Source organism: Staurois parvus, unplaced genomic scaffold (assembly GCF_062004578.1).
Source record: "Staurois parvus isolate SC_StPar_1 unplaced genomic scaffold, SC_StPar_1.0 ptg001418l, whole genome shotgun sequence".
Taxonomy (NCBI): domain Eukaryota; kingdom Metazoa; phylum Chordata; class Amphibia; order Anura; family Ranidae; genus Staurois; species Staurois parvus.
The window spans coordinates 1060195-1083599 of NW_028319214.1; the positions used below are offsets into that span (position 1 = coordinate 1060195).

Below are 23405 nucleotides of genomic sequence, written 5' to 3' on the forward strand. Positions count from 1 at the left end.
GGCGACACTGCTGGGCACTGATGGATGGCACTGCTGGGCATCATTGATGGATGGCACTGATGGGCAGCACTGATGGGCGACACTGCTGGGCACTGACAGGCGACACTGCTGGGCACTGACAGGTGACACTGCAAGCAGTTAATCTCACCTCTGGCAGCGTCGGTGTGGCTTCCAACCCAGCAGCTCATTCCCATCCACTCTGAACACGTTGCCCCTGGCCCCGGAGCAGTGTGGGAGCAGTGTGGGAGCCTCTTCCTCTCTTCCGCGCCAATCCCCGGGTACATCACCCCTGGTGCCAGAGCCGCATTGGAGCCGTTTCCTCTCGTTTCCCACCCTGGCCCCAGAGACATGTGGGAAATGTAGTTTGATGGGGGTCCAGTGTGGACAAGATCTGGATGGCCGGTCCATGCGCGCTCATCATGCTCTTCTTCCTGGCGTGCCCACTGAGATGGCTCTGCGTGCCAGCTCTGGCACGCGTGCCATAGGTTCGCCATCACTGCCTTAGGGTATGGGGATCCAGTGAACTAGTGCCAAAAACGTGCCAATACTTAATACATATAATATCATGTGTGCTACGTGCCACAATGTAGTCCACAAAACTGGTATCACATAACATGCAGGTGATTCACTGGTGATAGTGCAAAGGGCTGTGCCAAATCCTCAAAAGCAGGGGTGCTTATCATCTTATGGTAATAAACGATGTCACACTATGTTGGCTTTTCTCTGCTTCAATACCGGAGCTGAATAAGGAGAGGTATGCACGCAGGAGAGGCACAAGTGGCTGGAGTACTAATAAGGATTATAAGAGTACCATCACCATTGCTGAGAAGACCATCCAGGATTAATTGTTACTTAAGGCTCATTGGTCCCGTGCGACCTGGGCAGGAAGGTGAGGGGGCACCCCTGCTTTTGAGGATTTGGCACAGCCCTTTGCACTATCACCAGTGAATCACCTGCATGTTATGTGGTACCAGTTTTGTGGACTACATTGTGGCACGTAGCACACATGACATTATATGTATTAAGTATTGGCACGTTTTTGGCACTAGTTCACTGAATCCCCACACCCTAAGGGGACACACTCATTGTGGTTGCACGCTATCTAGTTCTTCCAAAAGTGGGAGTGTCAATATATGTTTTTTTTTGCAAGTGTATATGCGTGACCAACTGTTATCAATATATTAGTCTAATAGCGCCGCACCTTTCTGGTTTATATTGTAACGTTTCCTTTGCTCAGGTTGAGGCATTTCAGTGCTGGCAACTTATTTTGTTACGTTTGTTAGTTATTCCATACCAGCGCAAGAGGTACCTTAATATTTTTTACAATCTCTTTTGAATGCATGATGTAGGCTCACAGCAATAGATTTTAAATGCAAATACCAAAATCAACTCCAGACCTTTTACCTGCTTAATTGATGAAGAAATAATGAAGGTTTAGCCCGCACCTGGCCATGAAACAGATTTTGATTCAATTGTCCAATTACGTTTGGTCCCTTGAAAATGGAGGGATGGCTATTCTTAAGAGCTGCAATTCCGAAGCCCTTCTTCCAATTTGGATGTACATACCCTCAAATTAAACCTGAGAGTGTGCACTTTCAGCCCATATCCATTATATAACTATAGCTTGAATATGTTTTGGAAATACCTGAAAAAAAACTAAAATTGTGCCTGTGTCCAAATATATATCTACCTAACTATAGGTCCTCTAGTGCATTCTATCATGAATCACACACTGCTCAAGTTCTGAGAAGGGAGAGGATTTTCCCCCAAAATGCATTAGCTGTACTTGATGCTCTTAACCAATAAATGTATCAAAAAGGTCTTTAAATGATATAATTTGTATTAGATGCTTCTCAGTAATTATGCAAGAGTTTATCATCACTTTAGAAAGTATAATTCGAAAACACTATCTATTGTAAGAGGTTCGCTTTAAAGAGGAAGAAAAAACGCACTGATTTAACAATTTAAAAAAACAAGTTACATTCCCAGCATACGGGGAATGCTAAATTTCAAATTTGCTTGTGCTCTGAACCAAACTGTCAAACCATCAAATAGCTGGTGTCATAACTGATCATATGTGCCTCATCATGGCATTTGCAAATCAAACACAGGGTAAGATGGCAGCTTACTTGGCTGAAATGGATAGGAGGCTTTAAGCACTCTTTAAAGCGGAGCTCCACCCAAAAGGGGAAGTTCCACTTTAAGGTCCCAGAAGACTACTGGAAAGAGCAGTGCTACTAGCATATCCGCAGTGGGGCACCCAGCTGTGAAGCTGCAAGCTCTCACAGCCGGGTGCCCACACTGAAGATGCTGGCGCCGGGGTAAGAGGATAGCCGGTGAGGACACCACAGGATCGAGCGACAGGTAAGTGTCTGTTTTTTTTAAAAGTGTCTGTTTTTTTAAAGCTGAATTTTATTTTTTTATATTGTGACTGGAGCTACGCTTTAAGAAAGTGGCATCTCCTTGTAGCTACCAACTATATTCAAAGTTTCAGTTTCAAACCATAATTGTCCACTGCAAGCCTTATAATGAATGGTGGCTGTGGTGAAAATGATAAATGGGCCCGAGTTACTTGCACTGTGTACACATTTTCAGTTATTATGCTAAATGTTTTCTGAAAGTAATTTTTGATTATTTTTTACCCTTTTAATTATGTTTGCATACTCTTCCTGTTTCTGTGTGGGACCAGATTTCTCACTAAAGTATATAATTTAATGTATGTATGTATGTATATGTAGCAATCAAAAGAAGCACATGTCAGGGTTTTTCTGTGTTTATACATATATTTTTATATTTGTTCTGGCCCCTTGTCCACCACCATCATGGCCTAGACCAGAATGATGTGGCTCTGGCCTCTGGTTCTGTAGCCTCCTAGAAGTCCTCATGCACACTGGACGTTTTCACAGCAGCTGTTTTTGGCTTTTGATTTTTTTTTCTACAGCCAGTAAACCCCCCAGCATGTTATGCTATGTGTCCATGCACACATAGACTGTAATCAATGTTTTTTGGCAGGGATGATTTTTGGCTGGAAAAAAAACAGGACCAGTGGGTTTCTAACGTAGTTTTTTAGCTGTAAAAACGCTCTAATGCTGCAAAACGCTGGAAAAAGTGGTAAAACTCCACAAACCGGCGTTTTTGGACTTTTTTTGACCAAAAAAAAAATTATTTATTGGTAAAAAAAAAAAACATGCGGCAAAATGCAAATGTGGGAAAACGTCGCTAAATGTGGCAAACCGCTAATGCAAAAACGCTAAAAAACCTCACGGTTTTAACGTGACCTTACCAGTGTTACCAAAACACCCAGTGTGCATGAGGACAAATACTCATATAACATCTACCAGGAGGCTGCAGGACCAGAAACACAGACTTGTCAGAGTGTCGGCCCTACACATCATTGAGATTGGTTGACTAAACCTGGAAGAGGTAATCCAGTGAAAAGGACCAAGATGACAGAAAAGGCAGGGCTGGATTAACATAAGGGCTATTAGGTCCAGGCCAGTGGCATAAGTGAGTCACTACTGTTGCCCAGCTCTGCTCTGTGTGCAGTGTACACGATTCATATGTAAATGGATATATATATATATATTGTTAGTGCATTCAGGTATGTCAAACTCCCCTGAGGCCCAGGCCACCATCATCTCTGCTGAATGCTGCCGATATTGGGGATGTAAACAAGCTCTGCCTGCCACTGTCACTGAGCCTGCTATCAGCCTGTACTGTAAAAGTGAGCAGATGGTTGGGGGGGTCCAAAGGTAAACAGTGAAGATTACAGTTTAAAGTGCAAACATAAACAAAGAGGGGGTTAGGGTGCAAAGATGAGAAGAATGTAGAGTTTTGCAGGCAGGAGGGGTTTGGGGTGCAGGGGAAAGTTTGGGGGTGCAGAGGTTAGCAGGTGGTTTAGAATGCACATGTGTACTGAAAGGAGGTGGATAAAGATACAGAGAGGCAGGGAAGGGTCTGTCACAGTAAATACCCCTGATACATGGTTTAGTAAATTTAAATTTACATCATGCAGATGTGATAGAGCACACATGTTCCCATACATATGTTTCCGCTCTCACCGCAAATGTGGCCCCATCCAAATTTAATTTCATTTGTTTTAATATTTAATTTGTGTAACCAAAAAATTGTTTGCGTTTTTATTTTGTTTCCATAAAAAGGCCCACCATGCAAGGGGGAGAAAAGAAACCCCCCAAAAAACAAAAACACACTGAACTTGGGCATCTAAGTTCATTCTTCAAACAAGCTTATGCATATCTCCCAACAACAGAAATTGAGAAAGAGGGACAACGTGGAAAGGAGAAAGTATTTGGCAAGCAGAGCTTACTGTGCCAAAAAGTGAGTGTGGCTAAATTTCGCTTGGTATTGATGTGGTGTAAAGGACTTTAGTTAAATATAGTGTATGTCTACTAGCAGTAAAAAATTGCACATGTCGCAGTCCTTGTACCCACAAAATACTCAACTGTTGTGCCACAAGTGAGGATTTCACAGACACACATACATAAACCTAAAAGCATCACCTTTAAAAAAAAATATAAAAGAATATAGTTAAAGAGCTATTGTCTGATATTATCGTAAGACTTCATTAAAATAGTTAGAAACTACTTATCAACCAGCAACTGTTGATACAATAAATACTTAGATTGTAAGCTCCAAGGAGCAGGGCCCTCCTAACCCTCTTGTATTGAACTGTATCGTTGCTGTATTGTCTCACTTTATATTGAAAAGCGCTGAGAAAACTGTTGGCGCTATATAAATCCTGTATAATAATATAATAATAATAATACTTTGGTCAGTAGTATGTAATGCACAGCAGTAAGCACTTTGCTATTCACTGCACAATGTTTAGAGTGCAGCAGTCAGTGTAATAGAGCGCTCTATGTTGCTGGTCACCAGCAGGAAAAGATGGACGATATCTGTGGTCAACAGAAGAAAAAATGAATGGCGTCAACGATAGTAAAAAAGAAAAAGCCCTGCATTTATTGTAAGGGGTGGTGGAAGGAGGAGAGGTACTGGCGCTCTGTGAAGGGAAAGTGGAGCCATTGGTGCAAGGCAGAGTTAGAGTGGGGGTCCATGGGGGTTACTGGTGCTTAGTGGGGAAGGTTGGTGTTCAGTGGACTACTTACCTATATCCTGTACGGCTGCCTCCCTTTGCCAGAACTATAGTGCTCATAGGAGCAGGAGATCAGACAGAGCAGCAAAGAGGTCAAAGCCAAGTGCAGGAATGAGTGCTCCAGCACCCAGCCAGTAGCAGGACAGAGCTCAGATTTGAACCACATTGGGATGTAGCTTAAATTCCAGGACTGTTGGGAGTATGCATAGGGCCCATCTCAAAAGGATTTGATGGGAAAATTGAGCATGTATTTGACATCAGTTTGAGGGGCTTCTAAGATAAATCAACATGTACTATAGGGGCATCTGACCTGCAGCCTACACTGGCTCTTATATACAGTAGTTGCCCAATTTCTGAGTTTCTGGTAAAGAGTGTCACTGCACCATTATTTTCCCAAGCTTGTTCTTTTAAAGTAGTACTAAACCCACAACAGTAACATCAGTCTGTATATGCAGTACAGCATGCTTGTTATACTCCCTGTGGAAGCTAAGGGGTTAATATTCTGCATTGTATAAAAAGGCCGTTTAATCCTTTCTTCTCTGTTCCTCCCCTTTTTCAAGCAACCACCACTTATCTCCAGACTGAACCGTAGGTATGCACATGCTCAGTTTGGTGTGTGATGCTAGAGAGGTTTTTTTTTTTTTTTTCTTGGGAGAGTGCATGTGAACAGCACAGGGCCAACCAGCACTGCCCAGATAGAGGTCAGGGGATTTCCATCATCCTAGAGCAGAAGGAAAACTCCTCCTACAAGCTTTAGCTAGTGCTGGGCTGGACACTGATAGAAGTCACAAGACTGCTCTAACTGCTGATGAGAAAAGGTATTTAGCAGTTTATATTTAGTAAAATAATTGCATTTCCATGTTCTGTATACTGTGGGAGTCCAGATATAGTGGATGCAGGGTCCTGGGTTTAGTAACACTTTAACTACATCTGAAAGAACTTGGCTAGGCATTTGTCTTTTTCAGTGCAGAAAAACAAGGTTCGTCTTGTTGATACAGTCATTAAATAAGCAAACACTGAGGGGATAATGGGATTACATTTTCAGAAGTGTCAGCTACTGCTTCTTTTCGCTTGGGTTTTATTTTTCAGATGTTAAATGTGAACTTCAATCAAAGGTGAAACATTTCCTTACAGCAGTAACAGTATACCTGCACAACATCTCTACTTTTAAAGCTGTACTAAATCCAAAAATATAACATATTGCAGCTTACCATGCATTAGATGTGGTAGCTGCATTAGTTTTCTGTTTTTCCCCCTCTGTTTTCACCTGGTGATCTAGCCGGTAACACACCTGCTGGGTGAAGGAGCACAGAGGGTATCTTTGGACAGCAGCATTGTCAGCCTGGGGGTAGGGGGAGGATGTACTAGCAGTTTTAGATACACTAACAAACTGAGGTCACACTCTAGCTATTACTCCACAAGCAGTTATTGCAGTTTAATTATTTTTACCTTTTGGGATAAAGGTTTTTCATTAATAAAAGCTGATCATTGTAATCACCACTGTCAGTGGTAAACAGTTTGTCTCGTCCCTCTAAGGCCCCTTTCAAATGATCGGACCGATCAGGTCCGCTTGTCCGTTTTTCAGGCGGACCCGATCGAACCACCCATTCTTCTCTAAAGGGAGGTGGCTGTAAATGGACGTGTCCATTTATACCCGCCTGCATCCCATCCTACAAAATCAGATGGGTGGGAATACGTTCACCATCCATCCAGCGCATTGGATGACAGTTGGATGTAAATGGACAGGCAGTCAGTTTACATCTGACCACCACATAGAGAACAGCGGGCTGTTTCCATGGTCGCTCTGCACAAGCGGAGCAGGCACGGACATGTCATCTGCCTGCTCAGCGGACAGATCTCCCGCTGAGCAGGCGGATCCGCTTGACATTTGCTCTGCAGCTGCAGGCTGCTGGCTTCAGACATAACTGTGCCTCCCTCTATGTGAGGTACAGTGACAGCTGAAAACAGCAGGTTTCTTCGTTAACCTATGTGATCACCATTATCAACTGTCATGGTGAAGAAATTACCCATAAGCATGCAATCATTACTGCAATCGTAAAACTAGAAGCACACATTGTGCTTTCCTAGCTTTAAAATAAAAAATATTGCAGAGTTCACTTAGCAAGTATGGTAAAGAACGTTAATCTACAGATTGTGGGGATCTAGATCTTAATAAGGGAGGTGTATACGTCTACACCCTAAGATGATTTTACTGCAGCAGGGCATACAATGATCTCACCCCTTATTCTTAGCAATTTAAAAAGCACACAAGCTGCCCACAGGTTATTCGTAACAGTCATAATATAGTTTGTCATTTGACAGCGATCACCTACAAAAGCACTCCCTTGCCATAAAAATCTGCCATTATCAAGAGGCTGAGAGAGACATATGACATAGGACTTTGTAGCCACCTGAGACAAAAAAATGACTTGAACCATTAATGCACAACACATCTCATGATTTTGCTATGGTCTACTGTCATTCTTGTATAAGAGGAGAGATGGTAGGAATATATCTTGTGTTACACAGTGCGACCAGCTTTTCCAATAAACACAAATCCTAAAACCAAAATCTATTTTTCTTTATAAAGAATGTCAAGCACTAAGAAGATCATTTACCTTCACCACAGCAAAATGATTACATATACAAATCAGTTTGTCGTGTTTCAGCAAAGGTACGTGTCTATGCAAGAATGCAATTATTTACTTCACACCAGGACTTAAAAAAAAAAAAGTAATGCATCAATAGAGGGCAAATTCTCCCATATTTTATAAATCAGATGAAATCAGATGGTTCATTGAGCAGTCAGCTTCTTTAAGTGAACGTGACCTGCCCTTAAAATTGTTTAAATTACCAACAGTGCTGCTTGTTTGTAGCTGTGTAAGGGCTTGTTTACACATGCAGTAAAGTCTGCTACGCATCTGAAAAAGCAATCCGCACTCAAATCACTTTTTAGAGGTGTTTGCAGGTGGTGAGGAAGTGATATGCCACCTTCTCACCACGTTTTAACCAGGCAAGTGCCACACCACTTAAAGTGTTATTAAACCCAGGACCCTGCATCCACTATATCTGGTCTCCCACAGTACACATAACATGGAAGTGCAATTATTTTAGTAAATATAAACTGCTAAATACCTTTTCTCATCAGCAGTTAGAGCAGTCTTGTGACTTCTATCAGTGTCCAGCCCAGCACTAGCTAAAGCTTGTAGGAGGAGTTTTCTTTCTGCTCTAGGAGGATGGAAATCCCCTGACTTCTGTCTGGACAGTGCTGATTGGCCCTGTGCTGATCACATGCCGTCTCCCAAGGAAAGAAAAAAACCTCTCTAGCAATATACACCAAACTGAGCATGTGCATGCCTACGGTTCAGTCTGGAGGTAAGTGGTGGTCACTTGAAAAAAGGCAGGAACAGAGAAGAAAGGATCAAACAGCCTTTTTACACATTAGTTGGGTGGTAGTGCCCAATCAATATGACAGGGGGCTTAACTCCTGCCACGGCCTTAAAGAAAAAAGGGCCACAGCATGTGTGCACCCCCAGCTGCTTCCTTTTCAGCCTGGGGGATGTCAGTAAAAATGTGGCTCAACCGCATATTTTTATTGCCACCCCGTTTGCAAGTATAAAGGAGCCCTAAGGGCCTGTGTCAGTGGACTTTGAGATTGTGTCCCCAGCACAAGTTTGAGACACTTCTATGAGCATTCAGAATTCATTGGCAAGTGCATTCGACCTACTGTTGACTTCCTCCTGACCTGCAGGTTTAGCATTCCCATAGCCATGTTTGAGAATTCAAAATCCGTCTGAAGCTAGCAAAAGTCCAAGGGACCCCCACAGAGATACTAGGAATGATCTGAAGATCACTCAAGTGCATGCAGTCATCATAAAGAACAACAATTCAGCACTGCTGTCACCTTATGCACTTTGCAGGACAGGTCACAGCTCTCTTTATAATGGAGGCTGTTGGTGAGGATATCTTGAAATCCCCCCAGGCTCTTCCCCAGTTGTGGCAAACGATTCTCTCATGAATCTCTTCAGAAAGTAGAGTTACGGACCAAGCAGGGGTTTAAGTTACCGATTGGTTGAAGTTGTTCATGACTGTTTTAGTTAGTAATCTATGTTAGAAGTGAAACTCGAGCCAAGGAAAGGCCAAAAGCTCTGTTATGTAAGTTTTTCTTGTTTGTTTCCTATGAGAAAAGAAATAAAAAGATTTATATTAAAAAAAAAAAAGTAGAGTTGCAGCTGCAACAGTCATGAGAGGACCAGGATCTTTAGAAGCAAAGAAACCAAATTCACCTGTAACAGAAATTTTATTGGATATAAACTTTTATATATAAGTCATTGCTCATACAACACATTTACATTCTGGTTCTGTACAAATCAAGCACAATCAAAAAAAAGTACATCCCAGAATTGTACAGATTCAGTTTCTAGACTTACCCACGTCATGAATGAAGCGTTCAATTTTTGACTGCATGCCCCAATACCGAAACTCTACTTTGCACAGCTTGTATGCGCACATGATGGGGTATCTCCCTAGGTTATTCCTATGTTCCTCTATCCAGTCATCAGACAAGGGGCCTCTTTTGGTCTTCAGTGACTTGTATATTTTAGGGTCCTCCTCTGGCTTATATTCATGTGGGGGGATTGGATCTTTCACAATATCAATTGGATCTGTTTAAGAAAGAACAGTAAAACTGTTAGATGGGCAGTAGGCACAAGACCCAAAATGGAAAAAAATACATCAACATAACTGAAAAACTGAAAGTGCAACTGAAAAGCAGCTAACGTGAAGGATCATTCCACCCATGATTGATATAAGGAGTCAATAAATAACTGGATTCAAATGTGTGCCCAGATCTCACTGCTGGCATCTCTATAGAACAACCACAGATGATCTTATGTTTCGTAGAAGTGTCTGATTCAGGATGTGGTTTGGAGGAAACAATAATTGTAGACATTAGAAAACCCATGCCAAGCAGAATGGCAAAATTCATGGACCCAATGGCTAATCCAGCTGCTTGAGGGAAGTCTATGCACACTCAATCCACCCTCAAGGATATAGGAGATGCTTTGCAAAGCCAGTGGGCGATTCCACCTACCCAAAATATAAACATTCAATTTGTGTGGCCTGGTCATTTTAAAGGAGAATTTTGACTTTCTGAATGGGAAACTCTACCTTAGTATAATGTATATTTATCCATAACATCAGTTTATGATTGTGTATCCGTACAACATTTTTTCTATTTCAATGGTTTTTATTAAGTTTTTAAACAGTATAAAACAAAGGCAATAAAACACGCCCACGCAGGGGCTATCAATTGCACAGATAAACAAAATGCAAAATAAAAAAAAAGGAAAAACAGTGCTCTAACACCAACAGGGCAAAAGGTACGCCCACGCAGGGGCTATCAATGGCACATAAGTTACAAAACATTAATGTAACTGACTATTACAACTAAATGCAGCTGTCCAGTCACACCAAAAACAGAGAGAGAGAGAAAAAGGAAGAAAGAGGAGAAGAAAAAAAAAAAGGGGGGGCAAAGAGCAGGGGTCCAAGAGCGCCAATACCGAACGCCATTACATCCCCAGACTAGCCGGGGGGAGTGAGGAAAAAGCATATTGCAACCACGGCTCCCATATTTTCAAAAATTTGCGTTGGGAGTCGTTGAGGATACTCGACATCTGTTCGTTGAGCATCATAGTGGTCATACGGTCCCGCACCCCCTGAAGAGGAACAAACGGACTCTTCCAGGCCTGAGCAATTGTTCTAGTGGCCGATAAAAACAGATAGGAAGCCAACTTCTGCTGGTGGGCCAAGAGGCCTGGTATGGGGCAATGAAGCAAAGCATACCGAGCATCCTGGCGTATGGAGAGATGGAACAAGGTGAAAAGGAGGCCAAACACACGAGACCAAAAATGAAACAGCCTCGGGCATGACCACCAGATATGCAATACATCACCACGATGACCACAACCCCGAAAACACTGATCACTACAGGCAGGGTCGTACAACATTTTTTAACACTGCCACACAGGTACAGAAAGAAGTGGAAGCATCTATGCCTAAGCTTTGAACCTGAAGAAGAATGAGTGTGTGTTGCTCTTTAAGAATTACCTATGACTTTTGATCTGACAGCCAGCAGTCTGAAAACAGCATGTTTTATCAATAGCAAGAAAGAGTTTCCTTTTTTGTTCCACTCAAAATAATGTGATTAGGTGATATTGACATGAACCCTACTGATTCATGTGAAGTGTGAATTTTAATGAAAGGTCCACTTTAACATGTACAATAAAAGTGATATTGTCCATAACAAGGAAAAAAGAAAAAGGTGAATTATGTCTGTTCGCAGTAAGACATTGCTATGTCAATGTGGTGCTCTGCAGTCATCAGGACAACAAAGTATCAGCACATTTGTCTAACAGAGAGCTTTGTCTGGTTCATGGTCACCGTATTCATTTAGTTCACTTTTCAACTGCTTTTACATTTAAGGTTCAGATTGGTCAAATACAAAAGGGAAATTAGTTTCATAAAGACCTTTTCGAAGGCATATATGTTTATATCTGTCTACACTTTATATGTATGATAGCTGCCAGAGAGTATTTCGGTAGTTTGCCTAGCCAGGATGAGTAGGCATCAGTTGCCCAGGTTAACATTAGCTCAGCTTTTACACTTTTTACCAACAACAAGTCATTTACAAGATGTAACGTTTATGTTCTGTTTTGTGTGTCCTGCAAATTCATTTTATGAACGTTGGCTTTATATTCGAGTGGAACAGCAATTGCATGTTAATTCCCGTGCACATGTAAAACAGGCTTATAATTAAAGTGAGTCTGAGTTGATTTTAAATATAACAGTCTGTGTAGCTGGCACAAAAAGAAAGAGCCTGAAATTACGATCACACATGTGGTCTAGCTTTAGGAACCCCAAAGCCTGGGGAGCTTGAATGTGCAAAAACAGCACAAAACATTCTTATCGGATATACTATTTAGCAAGTACCTGGCTTATTTATTTATTTCAGGTACTTAAATAGCGCCGTCAATTTACGCAGCGCTTTACATATATACATTGTACATTCACATCAGTCCCTAACCCTCAAGGGGTGTACATTCTAAGGTCCCTAACTTACATTCATACATACACATACTAGGGACAATTTACACAGGAGCCAATTAACCTACCAGCATGTCTTTGGAGTGAGGAAGGAAACCGGAGTATGCAGAGGAAACCCACACAGGCACAGGGAGAACATGCAAACTCCAGGCAGGCGGTGCAGTGGCCGGAATTTGAACCAACAACCCTACTACTGCCAGGCAGCACTGCTAAGCATTTAGATACTGTTATGAACACACTCATTACAGGTCATTGACCTACAAAGTAGTAAATGAAGGATAAGGATGACAGCTCCAGAGAATGCAAAAGTAGCTCCCACAGTTGTCTTGTCTTGACAGGTGACTTACATTGGCCTGGGTGTACATTTATGTTATAAACAACTCCTGCCCTGTCTAATAAATGACAGATGTGCACAACTACATATCTTTTATAAATTATGCACAAAGACCAGCAATTTAAGCATATGTTGCGAAATGTTGAAAGCCACAAAGTGATTACCCATCTAAAATATTTACTTCAAGCCTATGTTTTGCCAAACAAATATCAGCACAAAGCCCATATATTACTAGCACTGAGAAGTGTACCTTGTGCTGCTGGCTCTTGTTTATTTGAAATCTTCCTCCTCCAATCCCCTTGATCTATGAATAGGGGATGGAATGATAAATGAAAGGTCTGCCTTCACAATTCACAGACAGGGCCTCATTCATAAATGTTCAAGTATAGCTTCTATGAATGGAGGAAGGAGGTGAATAGAGCAGGCATAGCTGACACTTCTATTGACTGCATATGACACTATGACACTCCATTAACCCAGCACTGTAAGATTATGCCAGCAATGGCAGAAAGGGAACTGGAGGAGCAAAATTTAAACAAAAGCAGGAGCCAACATCACAAGAAGCACTTCTCAATGATAATAAGCAATGTCCTTCGTGGTTTTTTTTCTGTAACTAAACTTAAGCTTTACAATTTTTACAAAACTACAACGCTATTGAAAATTTTCCCCAGAAAATACTCCTTACAGCAAAAGTAAAGTACTCTTTTGGCACAACAATAATCTCTGCAATATCAAATTCTAATCTGTTTCTTTTGTTGTTAAACTCCACCTTTCACTTTAAAGTGTGATGTCTGGGTGAAGCTGAACTATAAAAGGCATCTTCAGATATTTCCTAAACTCATCTCTAACCACCCTGCAGCTCATGGAACCCTCTAACTGCTGCATCTGCTGGACAGCCTGTTCTGTTGAAAAAGAGTTACTGCAGCCATCATATCCAAGAATTGGTAAGCTGCAATACAACTGTGCATAATAAATGCTGGCTTTTGAGTTTATTACCACTAAGCCTGGGTTCACATATATGCGGTGTGGTATATCGCATGTGATTCGCATAGGAACCGCACCGCATTCCTGTGCAAATCACATGTGATTTGTGTGCGGTGCGATTGGAGCCATATATTTTGTATGGCTCTATTGGCACCGCACCTGCACCAAAAACGTGCAGAACCCTTAGGTCCACACTAGAATCGGTTTGCATAGGTATTAACACCTATGCGATACGATTCTGCACATCGCACCGTGTTCTGCGGACCACTTTTAGGGTTTTACCCTAACATACACACCTGCAGCGGTTCACATGAACGGGGTGCGATTCTGATGCGGTGCAGAATTCGCACTGAAAATGCTGCGAATTCCGCACCGCATCAGTGTGAACCAGGGCTATAAACCTGTATTTTCTATCAATAGACTCCAATATGCACATAAATATTTTTTTTTCCTTTCGTTAATGTTTTTATAAAAAAAAAAAAATCAGATTGCAAAAAAGGCAAACAGCTAAATACACAGTTGAAGGACAATAGAAATGAAGAACAGTTTTACCAGCCAAAGAATTTCTAGATTCTGTTCAGCCGCCATGGCATGCTGCATTGCCAGGCAGGTGCTACCACCACCGCTTACAGTTTTGCAGCTTACTGTGTAAACAGCCTTCTAATTAATTAATGGGTCACAAGTGTATTTATATGGATTTGTTGTCCAATACGAACTAGAAGCAGCAGTATCAATATTCTGGCTATACTCTCCATCATGTCCAACAACGCCACCATCAAACCCGCTCCGCAGGCCAAAGTACTTGGTGTCATTCTGGATTCCAACCTATCATTCCAGCCCCAAGTCCAATCTTTAACAAACTTATGCAGACTCCACCTCCGCAACATCGCTAAAATCCGCACGTTCCTAACCCCAGAAACCACTAAACAGCTCATCCACTCCCTCATCATATCACGACTCGACTACTGCAACTCCCTCCTCACTGGCCTGCCTCGCCCCTGGCTATCCCCGCTTCAGTCGATCCTGAATACGGCTGCCAGACTCATTCACCTTTCCAACCGCTCTGTTTCCGCCACCCCCCTCTGCCAATCCCTCCACTGGCTTCCGATTGCGCAACGGATCAAATTCAAAATCCTAACATTGACGTACAAAGCCGTCCACCATACTGCCCCGAAATACATCACCGACCTAATATCCAAAAACCACCCAGCACGCACACTCCGCTCCTCACAAGACCTCCTTCTCTCTAGTTCCCTGGTCTCCTCCTCCCATGCCCGCCTCCAGGACTTCTCCAGGGTGTCACCCATCCTCTGGAACTCCCTGCCCCAACCCATCAGATTATCACCTACTCTCCTCTCCTTTAGGTGCACCCTGAAAACCCACCTCTTCAGGGAAGCCTACCCCACCCCCTGCTAACTTGCCGACCTCCTCCACTCCTCCTACCACTCCATCCCCCACAGCTTTCTCCTCCTGTGCCACCATCCCCTCCCTCCTAGATTGTAAGCTCGAAAGAGCAGGGCCCTCGATACCCTCATGTTTTGCATTGTATTGGTATTATTCTGTCACATGTTCTGTCCCCCTTTGTAATGTACAGCGCTGAGCGAACTATTGGCGCTTTATAAATACTGTATAACAATAATATACAGTGTTAACAGGACGTGTAAATGGCTGAACAAAACTGCAAGTCTTTAGGCAATTAAAAAAAAGTACACACATCTCAAATACAGTATATATAAAAAAAACATTGTATATAGTATGTATAAATATATAGTAAGATATACAGTTGTGTTCAAAATAATAGCAGTCCAACATCACTAACTGGATCAATCACTGTTTTTGGTATAAATTATATTTTGACATGGCAAATAATTTACTAGTAAATGTAGTAGAGTAATAGAAATGGAACAGACCCAACAGTCATGGCATACATGCTGCTGATTCTGTGTAATTGAATTGAAAGGGGCGTGTTGAAAATAATAGTAGTGTGGAGTTCAATTAATGAGGTCATTCAGTCTGTAAAAAAAAACAGGTGGCTCTTATTTAAGGATGAAGGTAGCATATGCTGTACATGCTGGGTATAGTACATTTTGCTCTCAAAATCAGAGTAAAATGGGTTGTTCCAGACATTGTTCAGAACAGAGTACTTTGAATAAAAAGTTGATTGGAGAGGGGAAAACATGAAGAAATTGATAGGCTGCTTAGCTAAAATGATCTCAAATACTTTAAAATGGCAACCAAAACCAGAAAGACGTGGAAGAAAACAGAAAACTACCATTCGAATGATTTGAAGAATAGCCAGAATGGCAAAGACTCAGCCAACAATCAGCTCCAGGAAGATCAAAGAAGGTCTAAAGTTACCTGTGAGTACTGTTACAATTAGAAGATGCCTATGTGAAGAAAAGCTATTGGCAAGAAGCCTCCGCAAAGTCCCACTGTTGAAGAAACGACATGTGCTGAAGAATTTGCCAAAGAACACACTAACTGGTCTAAAGAGAAATGGCGCAACATTTTGTGGACTAATGAAAAAAAGATTATTCTTTTTGGGTCTAGTGGCCGGAGACAGTTTGTCAGATGACACCCAAACACTGAATTCAAGCCACAGTAGACTGTGAAGACAGTGAAGCATGGTGGTGCAAGCATCATGATATGGGGATGTTTCTCATACTACGGTGTTGGGCCTATTTATCGCATACCAGGGATCGTGGATCAGTTTGAATATATCAACATGCTTGAAGAGGTCATGTTGCCTTACGCTGAAGAGGAAATGCCCTTGAAATGGGCGTTTCAACAAGACAACAATCCCAAACCCCAAAAGATTAATGTTATGTGGTGGCCAGCCCAATCCCCAGACCTTAATCCAATAGAAAAATTCTGGGGTGACATCAAAAATGTTGTTTCTGAAGTAAAACCAAGAAATGCAGAGAAATTGTGAAATGTAGTGCAATCATCCTGGGCTGGAATACCCGTTCACAGGTGCCAGAAGTTGGACGACTCCAGGCAAAACAGATGTGAAACAGTTCTCAGAAACAGTAGTTATACAACTAAACATTAGTTCAGTGATTCACAGGAAAGCAAAATCTTCAAGCATTTTTTTAGTTCATCCAGTAAATGTTTGAGTTTGTAAAGAAAAATGCAGACACTGCTATTTTTTTGAACAGCCTAATATTCCTCTCTCTTCACTGTCTGTAAAGTAATAAAATTGAAATATTTTTCTTCATGTTTTGATTTGGAATATACTGTGCAGTGTTCCCAATGCATTTGCGTTTATAGAAATAAAAGCTATTATAAGGATTTTGAGCTTTACTCACTTTAAATGCAATTATTTTTAATACAACTGTATATTTACTATAATTGTATTAATAATTGTGCATTTAGCAGTTTGCAGGGGTCCTAACAGAGGAAAAAAAACTGCACAGCAAATAGTTTATGGGCAAAAATTCCCATAAAGTGGTTCTAAACCTAAAATGTTTTTTACCTTAATGCATTCCCCATATTAAGGTAAAAACCAGTTACCTGAGTCCTTTCGATATAGTGCTGTGCCCTCCTTTAGTTCTTTTCCCTTCTTTCTCTTCTCACAAAGGATCAGGCAGCAGCCGGAGCCATGTCTATGTCTCTATGGACACACACACCGCTCAGCTTGGCAGGGAGCCCGCACATCTGCCCTCATAGCAATAGGCTAGAAGAGGAGGAGCAAACAGGGCTAGAGGGGGACCCCAGAAGGGGATGCTCAGAGCTGCACTGTGCAATACCAATGCACAGTGCAGGTAAGTATAACACGTTTATTATTTTAATCAAAAATGTCTTTAGAAATGCTTTAACCACTTGCTCTCCTGAGGATTTACCTCCCTTCCTGACCAGGCCATTTTTTGCATTATGGCGCTGCGTTACTTTAACTGACAATTGCACGGTCACGCAACACTGCACCCAAATGAAATTTACGTCCTTTTTTCCCATGAATTGAGCTTTCTTTTGGTGGTATTTGATTGCCTGCACGGTTTTGATTTTTTGCACTATATAAAAAAAAAAAAACGACAGTTTTGAGGAAAAAAAACAATATTTTTGACTTTTTGCTATTTATTATGTCCAATACAAAAATGTAAAAAAATCTAACTTCATCATAAATTTAGGCCAAAATGTATTCTGCTACGTCTTTGCAAAAAAAAAAAAAATTCCAGTACGTGTAAATTAATTAGTTTACGTGAAAGTGATAGCAGTATATAAACTGGGATTTTAAAAATTTTTTTTACTAGTAATGGCGGCGATCAGCAGCTTATAGAGGGATTGCAGCGGGTATTCTGACACTGGGGGGAACTGACTTAGTGTCACTGACATCCCCAGTGACACCAATACAGTGATAGGTGCTAAAAAAAAAAAAAAAAGGACTGACATTGTACTAATGGCACTGGGCAGGAAGGGGTTAACATGAGGGGGCGATCAAAGGGTTAACTGTGTGCTGTTTTACTAAGTGCTGTGCTCGTGTGCTTCACTGTAAGCACACTACTGTGCATGGCTGTGCTCTGCATCTAAAGCAGTGGCAATCACTGGGCGCTGGCAAGTAATCACTGGCCGGAGCCTGGTGATTGAGAGCCGCGGCCACAAATAGCGCACACACACACACACACACACACACACACACACACACACACGTTTGCGCAATCGTACCGCCCTGTAGCAGTATTTCTGCTATAGGGCTGTCGGGAAGCTGTTAAAGGAGAAGTTCACCTTTAAAAAAAATAAATGCACATCTTTTTGCAATTAAAAAAAATGTACATTTATACCGTGCACACAATTATTAGGCAAGCATTTTTGAGGATTATTTTATTATTGAACAACTAAAATGCTCTCAGTCAATCCAAAATAATAAACTTCAAACCTGAATATTTACGTAAAAGCAAGGTTTTGGCTTTCTTAGGAGAATATCTGTGTGCACAATTATTGGCAACTATTAGTGTGCTGAATTATTATGCAACTAACTGAAAAACAAACATTTTCCCATCTGTTTTCATCTGTTAAAGTAAAATAAAAATAAACGTTTCTCACATTTAAACAAAAAAAAAAAAAATTATAGTCAGTGACCAATATGGCCACCCTTTATTTCAACAACAGTCATAAGCCTTCCATTCCTGGAGTCTGTCAGTTTCTTGATCTGTTGATGTACAACTTTTTTGTGCAGCAGCAACCACACTGTTCAGAGAGGTGTACTGTTTTCCTTCACAATAAATCTCCCATTTAAGAAGGGCCCACAAGTTTTCAATAGGGTTTAGGTCAGGTGAGGAAGGGGGCCATGTCATTATTCTTTCATCTTTAAGGCCTTTACTGGCTAACTACGCAGTGGAGTACTTCGATACATTCGATGGAGCATTGTCCTGCATAAATATCATGGTCTTCTTGGAATATGCAGCCTTTTATCCTGTTCGATACACACAAAAAATTCCTTAAAATATGGACCCCCTTCTATACCAACAGCCATTTACACATCACTATGAGTGCTGAGACTGTGGGGTCCCCTGGGGTTTGGGCGCTCCTGACATCCTTTTCCACTTTCCTCCTCTTTCCCCATCTTGTTTTCTTCCTCTAATTTTCTAGGCTCTTCCACAGGGATGATTTTTTCTTTTGCACTCCTTTGTTTTTTTGTATATTGAAATTTATACGAGGACATCTCATCAACCAGCACCTATTTCACTGCTACAGGAGCATGGATTTTATCTCCTGTTATTCACATTGTTTCTCTGTTGAAGTATGATTACTCCACCTTGCTGGCATCTGAGTCGAAGTGGAGCTCTGTGCCCATTACTGATCCAGCCACGGGCCCATCCATCTGGTCCACCAAGAGTTACTCTCATCACATCAGACCATAAAACGTTTGAAAAATCGGTCTTCAGATATTTCTTGGCCCAGTCTTGATGTTTCAACGTATGCATCTTATTCAGTGGTGGTTGGGTTTCAGCCTCCCTTACCTTGGCCATTCTCTGAGCACTGAACACCTTGTATTTCTGGGCACTCCAGATAGGTTGCAGGTCTGGAATATGACAGCACTGGAGGATAATGGGTTCCTGGTAGCTTTACATTTTATTTTTCTCAAATCTTTGGCAGTTAATTTGTGTCTTTTTCTCAACACGTCTCTTGGGACCCTGTTGACTATCTGCAACAAAATGTTTGATCTTTCTGTAATCACGCCCCAATATCTTTCAAGAGTGCTGCATCCCTCTGATAGACTTTTTAGAATTTTGGCTTTTCAAAGTCAGTTAAATCTCTTTTTTGGCCCATTTTGCCTGAGGAAAAGAAGCTACCTAATAATTATGCACACCTTAATATAGGGTGTTGATCCTTAGGCCACACCCTCATTCATTACACAAACACACAGCACCTGATATGATTAAATCCAATAAGCATTCAAGCGTATAAAGCTTGGAGTTGGACAATATGCATAAAAATGTTGCCAAATAATTGTGCACACAGTGTATTATTATTTTTTTTTTAATTAGGAGCCTGCAGTGCATTGCACCCCCGGTAAGCAGATTGTGGGAGCAATGCAAGGCTCCTACAGACAGCCAGTGTATCATTCTTCTAGTACCTCATATGACCAAGCAGTTGCACAATGACAGGAAGAATTAATGGACTACCTAAAGCGCTCACCAGCACTTTGGTAGTTCAATGAGAACTACAAACCGCCAGCAGCAAAGGCTGACGGTAGTTGTAATTCTCCCATTCACAGAACTCTGAATGAATGACGCGGCCGAGTGGGGGGAGCCCGCATTTTTTTTTTTTTTAAATGTGACTGCGGGTTCTGGGAAAAGATCTTCGACCCACTTTCACAGGGAGGGGGGATTGGGACTAAGACCTGCAGGAGTAGGAACATGTTACACATGCCACCCTAAAAATGTGTGGAGAATGAAACATATTCCCTAAGGTGAACTTATCCTTTAACATACCACAATAAATTAGAATCTGACAAGTGGATGTCAAAAGAATACTAGCAGAAAACATCAATTCTACATAGCATGTAAATAAAATCTTAATGCCATCGTGTCTGGGCAGCAAGATAAATTTTAATATATTTTTATACAATTTTGCTGTAGCAACTGATGTAAATATTACTTTAGCTTCATGGTGTTCTATTTAGTTTGAGCAACTGATATTTAAACTGTTTATAACACAATGACATTTACTATGGAAGAAACACACAGCTCTTAACAACACACCGCAGGCCCAGCCTGGCGCTGTTAGCCCGTCTCCTCACACTGCATATTTCAAAAGGACTCAGGATTTTATTTTTAACATGCTATGGGAATCATTCAGATTTTCTTCCTCCCGAGGTTCATTTTTCTTCTTCCTTCTTCTCTTTTATCTTCAGCCTGTTCTTCACCTGCCCACCCACTAGAACTGCAGCGTGGGCTAAAATTAGCCAGCTGAAGTACAGCTTTGCTTTTCTACTGTCACCTAAAGAGAGAATAATTCAGAACGCTCCTATCAAACTGTGCTACTGGGTTCAGCCGACTGCGTCACATTCCTTTTTTAAGTCAGCGTGCATCTATCTCCTGCCATGGCAACCAGCTTTAGGGAAAGGGAATAATGTTTTTCTTACGACTGCCTGCTTCGGCGCTAATTAGTGTCTATCTGAATGGTGCTTTCAGGGATGAAGACATCTAGCCAATAAAAACGATGCATAACCCAAAGTCGATAAATGGTCATTAGTTGGTTCTCTGGGGTTTGAGGCTGCTGCAGATGGTACAGTACATCAACTACTTGGGGACAAATGGCAGTCAATCAGTCAATACAAGCACCACACAGAAAAAAATTTAGTTCTATAGACATCAACTCTGCATCATTATATAGTCATGACAATTTACAGCACATGGTGGTATTGTGCAGTCTCAGAACCACACTATAAATGAGCCAAATATACATCTATAGTAAAAGAGTGAGCAGAACACAGGATAGAGCAAAACTAGGAAGCAGATAATACAGAACAGGATTCAATTTGTAGGTCAGCACACACGCTTGGATGTGTTATAGTGTATTCCCAGAAGTCCGAGGCTTGCAAGAGATCAACTTAAATAGGGAGATGCAAAGCCTACCAATTTCTTGCATCCCTCTCGAAACCGGAGGGAATCATATTCAGTGTTACTGGATCCTATTAGCACAGTCAGAAAATAGTTGACCCGCATCTGACAATCCAGATTCATTGCTACATCTTCTTCTATGCATTGCCAGCTGTGGAACGACAGCAGCATACAAGATATGTAGGATGTTACATGGTGAAAATATTTTGCCAAGTTATGATTTTGAATAGGACCCTTCTTAGTGCTTGTGCCTAGTATAAGGTCCGTCCATTGTGCAACTTAGCTCATAACAGTATACAACTGTTCATCTGCATAACTGTATTTAAATAATGAATGTAGCTAGAAGGTTTTTTTTTTTAATATAAATCTGTTTTTGATTTGAAAAGACATAGAAAATGGTACAAGCTCCAATGACCCAACCCACACAGGGGAGGTCACCGGTGACTTCAGATACACAGTGCATCCAACAAAAAAAACAACCTAACGTGATGGCTCACATACCAGTCCACTGCACCAGGATTCTGTAACAAAGCATCTTTGCTTATTAATGACACCCAAGTGGATGTAGTAGACATGAGAGGGTATGGAGAGTCTCCAGGGAGCCAACAAAGCATGCATCAAGGGCGTAGATCAGCAGCAGTAGATGGTTCTTCCAGCCACTTTGCCCATACATTATAAACCTTTCTTCCTGCCACTATTTTCAAAAGTATCCTGGTAGAATGGGAGATTTGTATTAACCAAGCATTAAATTGCTTAGCTATAACTTATTTTTAACAAGGAGACAATACTTTCAGTGGTAACCAGCTCTACACAAGCAAACCTTAATTCATACAATGTTGTCAGTATATTAGCATCCTTCAAAACATTTGTTTAAAGGAAGGAGTATGTGGGCCATTTATTAGCACAACTACAATTGCTCGAGATTAACCACTAGTAGTAGCCCCTGTGGAGTGAGGCAAACAAATAGCATGAAGTATCGCAAAAAATGATCCAAATTGTTACAATTGTTAGTGATCATTTACTAGCATTAGAGATTAATCTTTAACAATTTAATGACACAATCACATCTTGCAAGTGCACTCCCAAGTCTCACAGTGCTCTGGTGTTTGTCTCATTTGGATTTGTTACTTACCGGGGAGCTCTAGTCTGTTGCCTGTATACATTTGTAATCTATTTTATGTTTAATGTATCTAACTGCTCATGCTAAAGATGATGTTGTTCTATGATTAAAGTGCATCTAAACACATAACAATAAACCTCTCTTATATGCTCTTTTGGTCTGTGATATATACCATTGAAAGTGTTTTGTTATATCTGTTGGGAGAAGGGCAAAAAATACCAGTTTATCTCACTAGAAAATTTTCCAGCTAATGACTTACCTGTGCTGTACTGCTATCAGAACCTTTACCCCTCAGATCAAGCAAATTTCTGAACATTTGCACCCCAGATAATGCCCAATTCATGTTTCTTCAAGCCTCAGATCAGCTCCAGTTTTTGCACTTTCACACCCCGGACAGCCCCAATTCCTATTTCCTCAGGCCTCAGATCAGCCCCAATTCCTTCATCTCTACACTTCAAAGTAGCTCCAATTCCTGCACTTTCACACCTCAGATCACCCCAATTTTGCACCTCCAGACCTCAGATTAGCTCCAATTACTGCATCTCCAGGTCTCAAATCTGCTCCAATTCCTGCACCTTCATGCCACGGATCACCCCAATTCCTGCGCTTTCACATCTCATCTCACCAATGCCTGCACCTTCAAGGGATCAAAATCTTTAGCAAGTAATTATAGACCTGTTAGTTGAA

The 23405-nt window shown here is 41.3% G+C and overlaps 1 protein-coding gene across 12 annotated transcripts in view; it reads right to left on the reverse strand.

Annotated features, from left to right (window-relative positions):
• The window catches only part of PITPNM2 (phosphatidylinositol transfer protein membrane associated 2), a 450474-nt gene that overhangs the window by 145908 nt on the left and 281161 nt on the right, over positions 1 to 23405 (reverse strand). For all 12 annotated transcript variants that reach the window (XM_089661994.1, XM_089661992.1, XM_089661991.1 and 9 more), the window contains one exon: positions 9544 to 9777. In XM_089661994.1, the coding sequence (XP_089518120.1) occupies positions 9544 to 9777 (234 nt within the window). The remainder of the gene's footprint in view (positions 1 to 9543; positions 9778 to 23405) is intronic.